This window comes from Anabrus simplex, chromosome 7, assembly GCF_040414725.1.
Source record: "Anabrus simplex isolate iqAnaSimp1 chromosome 7, ASM4041472v1, whole genome shotgun sequence".
Lineage (NCBI taxonomy): Eukaryota > Metazoa > Arthropoda > Insecta > Orthoptera > Tettigoniidae > Anabrus > Anabrus simplex.
In genome coordinates, this window is record NC_090271.1 from 290,510,445 (window position 1) to 290,525,972 (window position 15,528).

Sequence of the window (15,528 nt, forward strand, 5' to 3'; positions counted from 1 at the left end):
TGGACGTAGGAAGGAGTACGTGACATTTGGAAGAAATACCACTGGCGTGGGTTTGTTCAGGGTAGATCTCAGCTTGCCAGGAAGTAACCCACGCACTGTGATCTCGGACCCATATCCTGCAGCACATACGGAATGGGAAATGCAAGATCAAAGACAGAGACTGCAATGAACTGCCATAGACTCAAAGTACTGAGGTGCACCTTTACAGCCAGTTCGTCTGGCATGATCTTTTCTGCCTTCACGATCGTTGGGAACCATTAGAGTACCGGATTCCTCCTCCGCTCGTTTCGCCATTGAGGCAAACACCTGTGATGAGTTCCAGTGTCATTTCCTACAATGACGGGACCATCAACCTACCTAAAGGGGCTCATCCGCCCACAGCCATGGGTACCTTTAGAGAGCCGAGTTTTTTTACTGCCGCCCGACATTCAGCATTGAGTTGCTGGCTGTACGGACTTACCTTATTACCATAGCAGAATACACGGCCAGAGTTACATGAACTGTTTACATACAACGATGGAACGACTGCAGGCCCAGAAGTGGCAATCATGCCGTTGACCATTTGTGAACAGCGTGACACTCAACACAAAACCTTGAGGTACTCCATTTTCTTGAATGTGATATTCAAAATATGCCCTCCCTACTTGGGCACAAAATAACCAGAGGGACATGAAGTTATCAATAAACATGGACAAATTTCCCCAGAATCCCCAATGGTTTAGGGTGGAGGTAATCCCACACAGCCAAGTAGTATTATAAAAGCCTTTTCAAGGTCATGATCAAGTGGTCTGTTCAATGAAATGCTTTATGAATGGTACTTTTTAGCCTGACCAGATGTTTGGTGGCAATAATGCTTAAAAGCCTATTGATAATCTCGTATGACTGCTGCAATTTTATTCGTCCACCATGGAATGCCGTAAAAGAAGGTACTGTTTCCTCTGCAGCAGCCAGAATTTCAGCTGTAATGGAATGAATGTGATTGTCAACAGACTCCAGCACCTAATTGTCAATCGCGGCATGTTTTGAAAACTCTGGCCAGTTTGTTGGCAAGAAGGCAACACTTTGATAATGATCCAAGCTTGAGACATTGTTTTTGTTTCAATAATAATAATGTTACTGGCTTTACGTCCCACTAACTACTTTTACAGTTTTCAGAGACGTCAAGGTGACGGAATTTAGTCCTACAGGAGTTTTTTTACGTGCCAGTAAATCTACCGACACGAGACTAACGTATTTGAGCACGTTCAAATACCACCGGACTGAGCCAGGGTCGAACCTGTCATGTTGGGGTCAGAAGGCCAGCGCCTCAACAATCTGAGCCACTCAGCCGGACTGTTTTTGTTTCCAGAGCGTGACAACTATAGGGAAATGGTCACTTTCACAGAGGTCATCATGTACTCGCCACCGTAACAGAGGAATCCTTCCCCTAGTGCAGGGAGATCGAGAGTCCCTGAGGGGGTTCACATCTTCCAGCAAGAAGAAAGGCTCTATATGTTAAAACTGCAAACTGCTGGAATGTACTTGTTGCACACCATTGTCTTTACCGGCAATGGAATGTAAACTGCAACTGCCTCCAGCTGAGTACGCAGTGGCACATCTAACTGAAGATATCAGAGCGGATAAATGTGCAGACATCCATAGCTGATTGGTCTTTGGAATAAAGACAGTATCCCTCGTAGTTGTGCCATGTATAGGTCTCAGAAAGGATTTCTGTAGACAACTATGGTAACTGCATAGAAGGATATTAACTGATGTATCTCAGCTAGGTGAAGGTGCCACTGAATGGATCAACAGGAGCACGAAATTAGGACAACTGTTTGTTCTCCTTTCCTTCACACTCCTGCCATGTGTGATCATCGTCATCATCATCTACAGAGATGGATCGCTCAGCCTCCATGTTCTCCTCAGCAGAGAGAGATGTGGAGGTCGAGCATCCCGCAGACAGTAAACTCACCGATTCAGAATGGTGGGCTTCTTCCTGGGAGAACTAGGTTCCCCAGAAAGGAATGAAGCAATGCTGTGATTTCTGATCGGTTTAGAGATGGCTTCTTCTCCAACTTTATAAGAAAGCGCTGACCCTTCCCTTTCTCCTTCTCACTGGCCTGGGTATTGGTAGGAGGGCTGGCTGGAAGATTTTCCAGCCGTAGTTGTAGAAGTCTACCCCAGCCTCGGTGGGGAGGACTTACCAGATGATCTCGGGAATGACATGCTAGATGGCTTTCCAGGAGGTACCTTCTTGGAACTGTCATAACTTTCAATTGCAGAATTCAGTAGGGGGGTAGTTAAACTTTTCAATACTTGCAGGGTACTGGTGGAAAGTACAAAGCCCTTTGGTGAATCTGTACTTTTGTGACCTTTTCATCAAAGAAGATGGAGAACTCCAGAGCTGCCATAGGTGTGAACTTTCTCCAGATCTCTGGATAAGATAAAAAAAAATTTCCAGAGTTGTAATCTCCAGAATCTTCTTCTCCTTGAAAATGGGATCGTCTTTGAATTTTGGAGCATGCTCACCTATGCAGTTGACATACACAATTGGTGTGTACTCAATCCCAGCATTCCCCTCGGAAAATGACTGGGTATCGAAGGTCAAGATAAAAGCGCCTGTGTTGTACAGTCTATCACTAACATGCCACTTCAACCTCCAGATTAGGAAAGGACTTGCAAGGAGAAAACTCAGCCCATCGACCGTAGACGTGACCAGGAATCGAGGTAAACATTTGTCACCTTCAGTGAGATTTCAATAGGAGTAAACTTCCTTCTTTTTTTGACATTTTTATACAATATTTTGAGGGTGCCAACCTGTAAAGAAAATGGGAGGCTCTGACTTTGGTCCCAGGAGTAGCTAGGGAACTAAACGGTCAACCTTCGCAGAGCCCTGCATGTCAAGGTAAGGCTAAATGATCCAGAGCACACCTGTTATCTGGAGGTTGGTCGCTAACGACTGCTCACCCAGCACCCATGTATAATCTTGCCAAGGTCTGGAGCTTGTGATTGGAAAAGGATGAAACCACAACAAATGCACATATGCTCTATATACAAGCACACCACCCGAGGTAGAGAGGTTGGCTGGATAGTTAGGGAGATGAAAATTGAGGGGTTAGGATGGAAGAGAAAGAAATAGAAATAATGAAAACAGAACAGAGAAACCTCTCAGACCACTCGGTGGACACCAGTTAGTTTGGCCCTATTCCAAGGCCAATCCAGTATGGGTGACCATGACCAGGCACAGCCATCCGAATCAACGATCACTCAAGCCCCCACACTGACTTCACGGTCTAGGTGTCCCTAGAGGGGGATGAAGTGAGTGTGTGGGTAATTCTGGAATCAATATATATTCCTTTTTGAACTATCCCTTGAAATAATAATATTCATCAGTCAGAGGAATATGAACAGTAAGTTTTATTTCTATCAAGAAAGGGGTGAAGAGACACAGAAAATACATAAGAGAGGATAAAATTCCTTCCCTGCAAACCATGTGATTTTGCCGCAGTAGGGTGGCTTGTGAATCCCAGTGAAGCAGACAGCCAAGCCATAGGTGCAACCATATTGGATGGGTATCTCTTGAAAGACCAAAATAACGAATGGTTCATCGAAAGGACGGTAGCAGTCTTTTCGAAGCTGCAAGGACGGCAATCTAGACGATTAACTGATATGGCCTTGTAATAATACTTGACACGGCTTAGTTGTGTTGATACTGATACATGGCTGAAAACAATGGGAAACTATGGCTGTAATTAACTCCTGAGGATATGGAACTCTGTTTGAATGAATAATGTGCAGATGATAGCTTCCTCCCTGGTAAAATATTCTGGAGGTAAAATAGTCCCCCATTCAGATCTCCGGAGGGAGACTACACCTGAGGGGGCAATCACGAGGAAGATGGATACTGACATTCTGCGAGTTGGAGCATGGAATGTTAGAAGTTTTGAAGTATGTTGGCAGAAAGAGCAGGATTTTTGTCAGGTGGCTACAGAATTATCAACAGAAAATTAAACAGGGGAAATGCATAAGTTGGTTTCATAATGAATAAGAAAATAGGGCACCAGGTAAGCTACTGTGACCAGCATAGTGAAAGGATTACTAATGTCAAGAAAGACACCAAGGCAATGCCCACCACAATAGTGGAAGTTTACATGCCTACTATTTAAGATGAAGAAATCAAAAGACTATATGAAGAGATAGAAGATTTAATACAATATGTAAAAGGTGAAGAGAATCTGTGATGGGAGACTGGAATGCAATGGTAGGTCAAGGAAGAAAATGTAAGCAGTAGGGAAATTCAGATTGGGACAAAGGAATGAAAAAGGAAGTCAGCTAGATGAATTCTGGACTGACCACACTTTAGTTCTCCTAATACCTGGTTCAAACACCACAAATGACGGCTGGACGAGATCTGGAGATAATGGAAGGCACCAAACAGACTTCATTATGATTAGGCAGATATTCAGAAGCCAGGTGTTGAATAGCAAGACGATCCCAGGAGCAGATGTTGACTCTAACCACAACTTGTTGGTCATGAAATGCCATCTTAAGTTGAAGAAATTGAAGAAAGGAAGGAATGCGAGGAGATGGGAGCTTCTTTATTTATTTATTTTTTTTGCTAGTGGTTTTATGTCGTGCCGACACAGATAGGTCTTATGCTGATGATGGGATAGGAAAGGCCTAGGAGTTGGAAGGAAGCGGCCGTTGCCTTAATTAAGGTACAGCCCCAGCATTTAACTGGTGTGAAAATGCGAAGTGACGGAAAATCATCTTCAGGGCTGCCGACAGTGAGATTCCTACCCACTATCTCCCGGATGCAAGTTCACAGCTGTGCACCTCTAACCACATGGCCAACTCGCCCGGTTTAGACCCGATTGACAAACGACAACAGTACATGAATGCAAACATGAGGAGGGCAGAAAAGAATACAGGTGATTGAAGCATAAAGTACCCAGATAGAAAGTGCAGGACAGTTAAGGAAGAATGGCTGAAGGAGAAGTGCAAAGATGTTGAAGGTTGTAGGGTCATAGGAAAGGCAGATGCTGCATACAGTAAAATCAAGGAAATCTTCGGAGAAAGGAGAACTAGGTGTATGAATATTAAGAGCTCTGACGGAAAATCACTTCTAGCAAAAGAAGACAAGGCAGAAAGATGGTAGGAACATTTTCAACAATTGTGTCAAGGGAAAGAAGTAGATGATAAGGTTCTGGAACAAGAAGAACCTGATGATGCTGATGAAATGGGAGACCCAATTCTGAGGTCTGAATTTAACAGAGCTTTGAGAGACCTAAATAGGAAGAAGGCACTTGGAATTGATAACATACCAGAATTACTGACTGCCTTCGGAGAAAGTAGCATGGTCAGGTTATTCCATTTAGTGTGTAAGATGCATAATAAAGGAGAAGTGAAGGGGCCAACGGCTTCGGGCGAATGAGCCCCTTTAGGTTGGGTGATGGTCCCCACAGTGGAGGAAATGCCACTGGAACCCATTATGCAGCGTCTGTTCTCCAGGTTAGGGGCGGCTGCACAAGGCGTCTGTACTCCAGAGGAGCGGCCTCATTAACACCTCACTGGATCACATCTAGAGTTGTAATTTGGGACCTAGTCCCACACAGGTGACACCTTGACAGTCAACCATGGAAGGTCTTTTAAGGAATACTCCACCAGCTGAACCAAGAGTTCAGAGAAGGCAGCATTCGGATATGGTGGGCTGCCACCTAAAAGATACTGTGAAGTCGGAGGCACTGAAATACCCCAGTACTTCATACACGAACGAGACAAAATCAAGAATCAAACCAAAGCAGATAACATACTTCTCTACACACAATATAAATTCACTCATGCAAACCGGTAAACTAAAAGTGATCACCGACATAATAGACCAACACAAAATTCTTATCATGGGATTACAGGAATCTCAAGGGTACAAACTTATACCCTGGAAGAGAGTGATGAAGAATGTCCCACAATTTGGAACAGGATTTTTGGTCAGCCTTAAAATATTAAACTCAGTTCAAGAATTCAAATCATAGTCTACACGACTCTCAACGCTCACCTTAAAGGCATCTAATAAAATCTATACTATAATAAATGCCCATGCTCCCACTAATGATAAAAACAACTCTTCAAAAGACCATGAGGAAAAAGAAGAATTTTGGGACCTATTGGACCAGGCCATAGATAACATCCCCAAACACCATTTAAAATTATTAATAGGCGACTTCAACGCTCAACCTGGCAGAGAAAGAAAATACCGTGACATCATCAGAAAATGGCCAGCACACAAGAAAACAAATAAAAATGGAGAGAGACTAGTTGACCTGTGTAGAAACCATAATTTAGTCTCAAAATCTACATGTTTTAAGAGGAAACCCAAAAACTCAAAACATGGAAACATCCTGACTACACTAAAGGAGAATGGCAACTGGATCACATCTGCATGGACAAATACCACCATAAAGTCCTTCAAGGAATAGACACAGGTTCAGATCACTACGTAGTTAAAATTAAAATTAAACTCACTCCCCAGAGGAGACAGCAAAAGCAAGCCCTTAAAACTAAAAGAAAAATAGATCATACCCAGCTAATCAACAACAAAAATTACCAGAAAGCAACTGAAAAAATAAAAATCACAGATAAACTTGAAGACTTAGTACACAACCTTAAACAAATTGCAGAAGACCTGGCTCCAATTAAACCACGTAGAAAACACCAATGGTGGAACAGTGAATGTGATGAAACAGTGGAGAAAAGACATCAGGCATGGCTGTTACATCAGTCCCAAAAAACAGAAATATCTTATCAAAATCTAGTAAAACAGAGAAAAGAAACTACCCAAGTCTTAAGAAGAATAAAAAGACAACATCATAAGGACACACTGCAGTTAATTGAAGAACAATTCAATAAAACTCAAACAAGGGACTACTACAAAACCTTCAGAAAGCAGCTCCAAAAATATGAACCCCCGACCCTACTGATGAAGGATGAAAATGGTAAGCTGGCTCATAACAATTAAGACAATGCAGAAATTCTGGCTAAATATTTCAACAAGCTTTTAAATTGTGAGGAACCTACAGAACTCCTTCATTTGGACACCAACACCCCGATAAAATAACCACCAGAGAACATCAATCCCCCCACAATAAAGGAAGTCTATCAAGCTCTGAATAAATTAAAAAACTACGAAGCGCCAGGAGAAGATCAACCTTTGCGGAAATTTGGAAATATGCAGGAACATCAGCAAAAGTTGCCCTCCATCAACAACTTGTCTCTATCTGGATTAAAGAAGAACTACCAGAACACTGGACAACAGCCCTCATTCACCCACTGCACAGGAGACAAAACCGACCCTAATAACTACAGGGGAATCTCGCTGCTAGACATAACATACAAAATATTTTCAATAATCATCCTTAATAGGATAAGTTTACAACTTGAGAAAGAACTAGGAGAATATCAAGGAGGTTTCAGACCCTGGAGGAGCTGTCCTGATCAGATCATGACTCTTAAGTTGATAATGGACTACAACAGGAGAAGAAACAGAGATATGCTGATAACATTTGTAGATTTCAAGAAAGCTTATGATTGCATTCATAGAGAATCTCTGTTCAAAATTTTAAGACACCTTGGACTACACCCCAAATTAATAAACATGATAAAATTGACTCTCACTAACACCAAATCAAAAGTGAAGTTTAGGGGTGAAACATTAGACACATTTGAGATTAAAACTGGACTACGGCAGGGAGATGGGCTCTCACCACTACTATTTAATTGTGCTCTAGAAATTATAATGAGGGAATGGTTTAGGAAATGTCCCCCAGAAATAAAGATTGGTCGAAAAATCAAAACAAACTGCCTGGGTTTTGCTGACGATTTAGCATTACTAGCAGTGGACATAAAAGAAGCAAAAACCCAGATATCAGAACTTCAAAACATTGCAAATAAAAGTGGCCTCAAAATATCATTTGAAAAAACAGAAATTATGCCCCAAAAACCAACACAACTAAAAGAAGTTACCATAAATGGTAATAAAATCAAAATAGTAACTCAATTTAAATATCTTGGAGAAATAATAACACATAACCTGAATGAAAAAATCTCAATCCAAACAAGAACAAATAGATTAGCTAAAGCACAAAAATTAACATGGGATATCTACAAAAAGAAATGTCTATCAATAAATACAAAAATAAGACACTACAACACAGTTATAAAACCGGAAGCTACATATGCAGCAGAAACACACTTTTACCTGAATAAACAATCAAAGACTGACAGACTTCAGAAAATTGAAAGGAGGATTGGAAGAACCTGCATCAACAAAAAATACCAGAAAGATGGACAGTGGCGGTAAATACCTAACAAAGTCGTGTACAAAGAGCTAGAACCCATTACAGATACTATGCGTAAGAGGAGACTGGGATTCTTTGGACATATCATGAGGATGCAGGATTCGTGACTTCTTAAACAACTAGTACAACACAATCTCGTCTCAAAAAATACCACAACAGGATGTAAATGGATAAGAGAAGTAAGAGAGGATCTGAAGGAAATAGGCCTTGCAACGGAAGACACCACAAATAAGATAAAATTGAATACAAAACTCAAGAATACAAACCTCCGCTTTACCCTTACATAAAACAAACCAACAACACGCATATTTTCAACTGAGGAAAGGGCACGAAGATCGGAGCGTCTGAAGAAGTACTGGGAGGACCGCAAAGCCCGAAGAATCCCTTCAAAAAGACCTGAACGACGGACTGACTAAAGTGATCCTATGTGATCATAAAAGAAGAAGACGAAAGGAGAAGTGCCATCCGATTTTCATAGGAATGCTGTTATAACTATTCTCAAAAAGACCGGTGCTGACAAGTGTGAAAACTACTGCACCATTAGTTTAGTAGGCCCTTTCTTACACTTGCAAAATTTTAAAATGTATTATTTACAGAAGAACTGAAAGACAAGTTGAAACTGAATTGGGAGAAGATCAGTTTGGCTTCAGAAGACATGTAGGAACACGTGAAGCAATCTGATCTTAGAGGACTGAATTACCGTGCGAGTTGATCATGCGGTTAGAGGCACGCGGCTGTGAGCTTGCATCCGGGAGATTGTCGGTTCAAATCCCACTGTCAGCAGCCCTGAAGATGGTTTTCCGTGGTTTCTCATTTCCACACCAGACAAATGCTGGGGCTGTACCTTAATTAAGGCCACAGCCGCTTCCTTCCAACTCTTAGGCCTTTCTTATCCCATCGTCGCCATAAGACCTATCTGTGTTGGTGCAACGTAAAGCCACTAGCAAAACAAAAAAAGACTGAATTAACCCATATGCACCCAACCGCCCTTTGCTCTAACATTGCTAGGAATCCGCCAACATTTTAGTACGCAACCTGGGTGTTGCAAGCTTTCGGTTAAAACAGTATAGTGGGTGATCGACTGCACATATTATCACAGGACCTGTTTTATATTATTGAGAAATTCCACACTATTGCTCATGACACAAAAAACAGAACAATAAAGAAATATAACACATAAAAAATCCCTTTGAAATCTTAAAATTTTCATTAACTTATCTCACCTCGGAAGTTCTTTAGTGTGTGTTATGGCCTTAATTATATGACACGAGCCTAACATTTGCCTGATTTTGAAATAAGGAAATAATAGGAAACCAATACGACATGAGCCTAACATTTGCCTGATTTGGAAATAAGGAACTAATGGGAAACAAGTCACGAGTAAGCGAATGATGAGATTCAAACCTATATCCCAAATACGAACTTACAGCCGTATGTCTCACTTGGTGTATTATTATTATTGTTATTATTAAGATTCAGTCTGAGGATCAGTGGTAAAGTGTTCACATCCAGGCACCAAGATCGTAGGTTCAAACCCGGCAGTTGCAATCGGATCTTGAGGGGCGGGAGAAAGTTCATTCGGCATTCCATGTCGTACGATGTTACTACGCGAAAGATCTCTGGTGATATATTTCGTGTTCATTCATGCACAGGATCACTAATAACTTCTTCCTCACTAACACTGCTGAAATTAGAGCGTAAAACATAAAATATGCTTTGAATTTCGCTATTACTGAGCATTTCGCGCGAGCAAGCAACTTCCTTCTCAGCCATCTTTTCAACAACAGAATACAGATTTCTCGATCGATATTTTAATCAATTCTCTTTGCCAAAGAAGCATACTAGAGCACTCGGGTGACACTTTGAGACACCAAGAACAGATTTCAATTAGAAATGTTTCCGGAAAAAGCCAACAGATGTCACAAATGTCTCCAATATGCAACCTTGCATCCCGGCATACCAGTCCGCTTGTGGAGTCGTGCCCCAGCCGCTCGAGCGCGCACCAGTCCACTTACGGGTGCATAGGGGTTAAGAAGGTTAGACCATGTACATGACATTCAGAGATCTAGAAATAATGCTGATTGGACCAAGGTATTTGGAATTCTGAAGGTGATCAGGATCGGATACCGAGAAAGAAGAATTATCTACAATCTGTATAAAAATCAGTCTTCAGTGATAAAGAACTGAGGGCTTTGAAGAAAGAAGCAGCAATACAGAAAGGAGTGACGCCAGACTGCAGTTTGTCCCCGCCCCCCCAACCTCCAAGCGTTTTAATGTTTATATAGAACAAACGGTACAGGAAATCAAAAAGGAATTTGGAAAGGGAATCACAATCCAAGGAGAGGAAATAAAATACCTGAGATTTGCCGATAATAGGCCTACTGTTATTTTATCTGGGTCAGAAGAAGATCTGAAGAAATTGCTGATTGGTATAGACACAGTCTTGGGGAAGGAGTGCAAGATGAAGACAAATAAGTCCAAAAAAAAATAATGTAGTGCAGTCAAATGAAGTCAGGTGATGCAGGAAATATTAATTAGGCTTTGCGTCGCACCGACACAGATAGGTCTTATGGCGACGACGGGATAGGGAGAAAGCGGCCGTGGCCTTATTTAAGGTGTGAAAATGGGAAACCATGGAAAACCATCTTCAGGGCTGCCGACAGTGGGATTCAAATGCACTATCTCCTGGATGCAAGCTCACAGCCGCGTGCCCCTGACCGCACGGCCAACTCGCCCGTTAATGAAGTCTTGAAGGAAGTAGATGAATATTGTTACTTGGGTAGTAAAACAACTAACGATGGCAAAAGTAGGGAGGATATAAAATGCAAACTATAACAATCAAGGAAGGCCTTTCTTAAGAAAAGAAATTTGCTCATTTCCAAACATTGATACAGGAATTAGAAAGCTGTTTTTGAAGACTTTAGTTTGGAGCATGGCATTGTACGGAAGTGAAATATGGACGATAAAAAGTTCAATAAGAAAGGTACTACAAACTTTTGAAATGTGGTGTTACAGAACAATGTTGATGGTGAGATGGGTAGATCGAATCACAAATGAAGAAATACTGAATTGAACTGGTGATAGGAGATCGATTTGACTAAATCTGATGAGAAGAAGAGATAGAATTATTGGACATATCTTAAGACACACAGGACTTGTTCAGTTGATTTTTAAGGGAAGTGTAGGTGGTGAGAACGGTAAGGATAGACCAAGGTATGAATGTAACAAGCAGATTGGAGCAAATGTAGGCTGTAGTAGTTACATAGAAATGAAAAGGTCAGCACATGACAGGTTATACACTTCAAGTTTTTGGTCCGTATTGAACTGAGATTACATAAAAATTGTAAACATAAAATTGTTCCACCTGTTCAACACATAGTTTTATTTACACTGCGTGTATTTACATTACATGGGTATTGAATAGGTGGAACATTTTCATGTTTACAATTTATATGTAGCACATGACAGGGTGGCATGGAAAACTGCATCACACTAGTCTATGGACTGATGACTAAAACAACAACAACAGCAACATTATTCCTTAGAAATAGACCAGAAGGAAGTACTGTAGAATGAGAGGATAAAATAAGGAGAAATGTTTGAATAGATTTTGGGTGTCATCTAAAATAAGTTTTGATTCAATGAGACTAGATCTCAAGACATAAACTAAACCCAAACCAAACTGCATGGCGCAACAGCCCCGAAGGGCCATGACCTACCAAGAGACCGCTGCTCAGCCTGAAGGCCTGCAGATTATGAGGTATCGTGTGGTCAGCACGACGGATCCACTCGGCCGTTATTCTTGGCTTTCTAGGCCGGGGCGCTATCTCACCGTCAGATAGCTCCTCAACTGTAATCACCTAGGCTGAGTGGACCTCGAACCAGCCTTCAGATTCAGGTAAAAATCCCCAACCTCACCGGAATTGAACCCTGGGGCCTCCAGGTAAGAGTCAGGCATGCTGCCCCTACACCGCGGGGCCGGCCAAGACATAAACTACAAAAACATAACTGTAAAATCTAAATTAGCAGAATATGAATTTTTGTTTTGAAAGTTGCTGCAGGTAGAAGCTAACAACTTAATCACTCAGTCATCATGCCTTTGTTGATGCCTGAAGAGTATGTGAAATGGTCTCTTAATAATGTTAATTGTTTTACGTCCCACTAACTACTCTTTTACGGTTTTCGGAGACGCCGAGGTGCCGGAATTTGGTCCCGCAGGAGTTCTTTTACGTGCCAGTAAATCTACCGACACGAGGCTGACGTATTTGAGGAAATGGTCTCTTGGCACTACTGTAAATACCTATTTCTTAAGGAAGCTGCAAGTGAGAGGGTGAGAAGTACTGTAGGTTAGAAAACTGTTATCTCATTATAAACATACTTATATTTCCATCTTGTCCTTGTCTGGGAACACGGATCTGAGTGCGGGTTTCATTTTCCAGTCGACGCCGTGTTGCTCCTTTTGCTCCAATGATGAAAGGGAAATAGGACCTGGAAAGATAATCATAAATGAAATATTAATATCAGCAAGAGATATAAAAAAATATGACCCCCCTCCTCTCTGGACGTCCACTTCTGAACATATCCCCCATATCAACCTCCACTGGCCAACCAGAGAGAATCCAGTTCTTTCCTGCATGATGTTGGATGTAATCTCTCAATCTAACAGGTAGTCTGCGGACACTCCTCAACTCCTGTGGTCTCTACTCCATCAAAGCCTTGGTCCCTCATTGCTATATGGCCTGCCTACCTCCACTTCAGTTTAGTCTTGCCCCTTAATCCGCCACGTTGGTGACTCAAGTCTGTCTCCTGATTTCCTCTTTGCTCTCTCAGGATGATTCCAAGTATAGTGCACTCCACTGCTGTCTGACAAATTCAGAAACAGTTTGTGCTATTCACAGTCAAAGAAACAGTTTCCAGATTACAGAATATACAAGAAATTGACATTCCATTGCTGCTTTATTCACAGCAAAACATAAAAGGTGAAAACTTAATATACTATTCTGCAGATAACTTGGCAGATGAGAAAATGCTCATAGTACACAGGAAGGAGGCAGAACTTCTTGAGAGTCAATCTCATTAATTCAGTAAAGCCCATAATCCCTCTCACCTTTGGCTTACACAACACTTCCATGTACAGGTGTACCTCATTCTCTATCTAGCTCCATCTCTATGCAGAACGAACATTCAAGATATGTGAAGGCAAGTATAGCTCCAAATTAAGTTGAAGGAAACATCCATAAAGGAAAAAAAATGTCCAGGAGTTACATTGAACAGCAGTGAGTTTGTACATGAATATAGCTTAGTGTTACTACTAAGGAGAGAACCAACTAAACCTTGTCCCTCAGAAAAGCTGGAAAAGATATGCTGATGTACAAAATGTAGGGTATCAAGATCAATACATGAACTCATTTGATCCAGTTTCTATTAATTTATCTTTTCTATTTATTTTCCAGTGTACCAAAACACAACAGAAAAATTTCTGATTGATTTTTAATGCACTAATTATGCATTCTGAAGACTGACTGCAAGAGCACAAATAAAATGACACCACAAACACATGATGTTAGTTTATACTTAGCCTGTGTTAGAGAATTCATAAATTGCTTTTGTTAAATGTAAATTTGTCACAACTTCAACATGAGTACATAAGGATGTTTGATTCTTAGATTCTTTCTGCAATGTAAAGAAAACTTTGACAATCAGTTGTTGTTGGAATAATGGCAGATTATTTTGGGACATTGGATGATGATATATAACAATTAACCAACTCCTGACCTGAACAAGAACATTTATTAGAGAGAAAAGAATTGATGGAATTAGGCCTCTTTATACATAGATGAGTCTCAAAAAATAATGGAGGATTGACTGATTGATGGACTGATTGGCATCAGAAACAATACTATAAAATAATTATATATTAAAGAGGAGCAAGATGGAAAACAAAACAAAAAAAACAACTATTACATACTGACACTGTACCATTACGTTACAGTCCAGATGTAAATATGAAGGAAAAGGGAACAGGTAAAATGACGCACGGCAACTTCAGGCAGAATAAATATGTGAAAAATGTCACCGAAACTCAGATCAACTTAAGTTTAGAAGGCATGGAATTGCAATGGCCAATTATAAGAAGGTTGAGATGGAACAGATATTGTTTTGAAAAAATAATTTAAACCTAATTCATTCTTTAAGGGAAGAAAAAAATTACAATACAAAAAAACCATCAGAGAAGAAGGAAGACTGAATCTGTCATCACTGCGGATCAAAAGAACAATTTAAATATAAGACTGAAGAAGAATTGCGTGCTATATAGTATAGAAAAAGAAATTGAAATACGGAAAAGATCCGATATCGTCAAATTTAAATACCGGCTGAAGGTGGTATTGAGACTGCTGTAGAGAAGAAGCAAGAGGGCAAAATTCCATACTTCAGGCAATGTAGTACATAGAAGAGAAGTTGGATTAGCAATTGAAATCCATATTAGCCTGGGAAAGATATATTTACTAATAAGAAGCTGTAATAGATAGTAATAGATTATGCAATTTCAAGTAGCAACAATAATAGTATATTAAGAGGCTAAATGAGTATTTTAAATACGTATTATGCCAATCCAATGTTGATTTCTACTTTCATGAACAACTGTAACATCATGGAATCCGTTTAAGCTGAGGGAGAAGATTACCTAGGATGCCATAACGAAGCATAGTGGCATCAATGCATGGGGACCAGAGGTGACATCCGGAAAGGCGGTAACCGGCCGCATGAAACATGTAACATCTGAGAAGAAGGAGGCAGTTCCAGAAGAGTGACAAGATACAAGGTAAGTTTCTTGTTTAATGGTATTTATATCATTAGGTAGAAATATTTTCTTTCAACAAAATTCTCAGTCAGATTTATTCTATGTGCCAAATTCTAACTATCAATAGCAGATCTTGGTCATAAAAACTATGAATATTATTTATTTTAATTGACATATATACTGATATGTGAAGTGATATGGTTATGTTGATTCTTTTAGTGAGTATATTACATATCGATACATGATACCGATCTACTTGAAAAGGCTATTCAATTATGATTCAGAAAACATTGGAAAGAATGCATGTTATATAAGACGTAGATGAGCTCTAAGAGGCAATTATACTGATAAACATGACCATGCCTATAAGAATTAAAGGAAGAGATGGAT

At 40.4% G+C, this 15,528-nt stretch overlaps 1 protein-coding gene across 3 annotated transcripts in view; it reads right to left on the reverse strand.

Moving 5' to 3' along the window:
• The window catches only part of LOC136877577 (activating signal cointegrator 1 complex subunit 1), a 148,272-nt gene that overhangs the window by 80,963 nt on the left and 51,781 nt on the right, over positions 1-15,528 (reverse strand). For all 3 annotated transcript variants that reach the window (XM_067151730.2, XM_067151729.2, XM_067151732.2), the window contains exon 4: positions 12,715-12,824. In XM_067151730.2, coding sequence (XP_067007831.2) covers positions 12,715-12,824 — 110 coding nt within the window. The remainder of the gene's footprint in view (positions 1-12,714; positions 12,825-15,528) is intronic.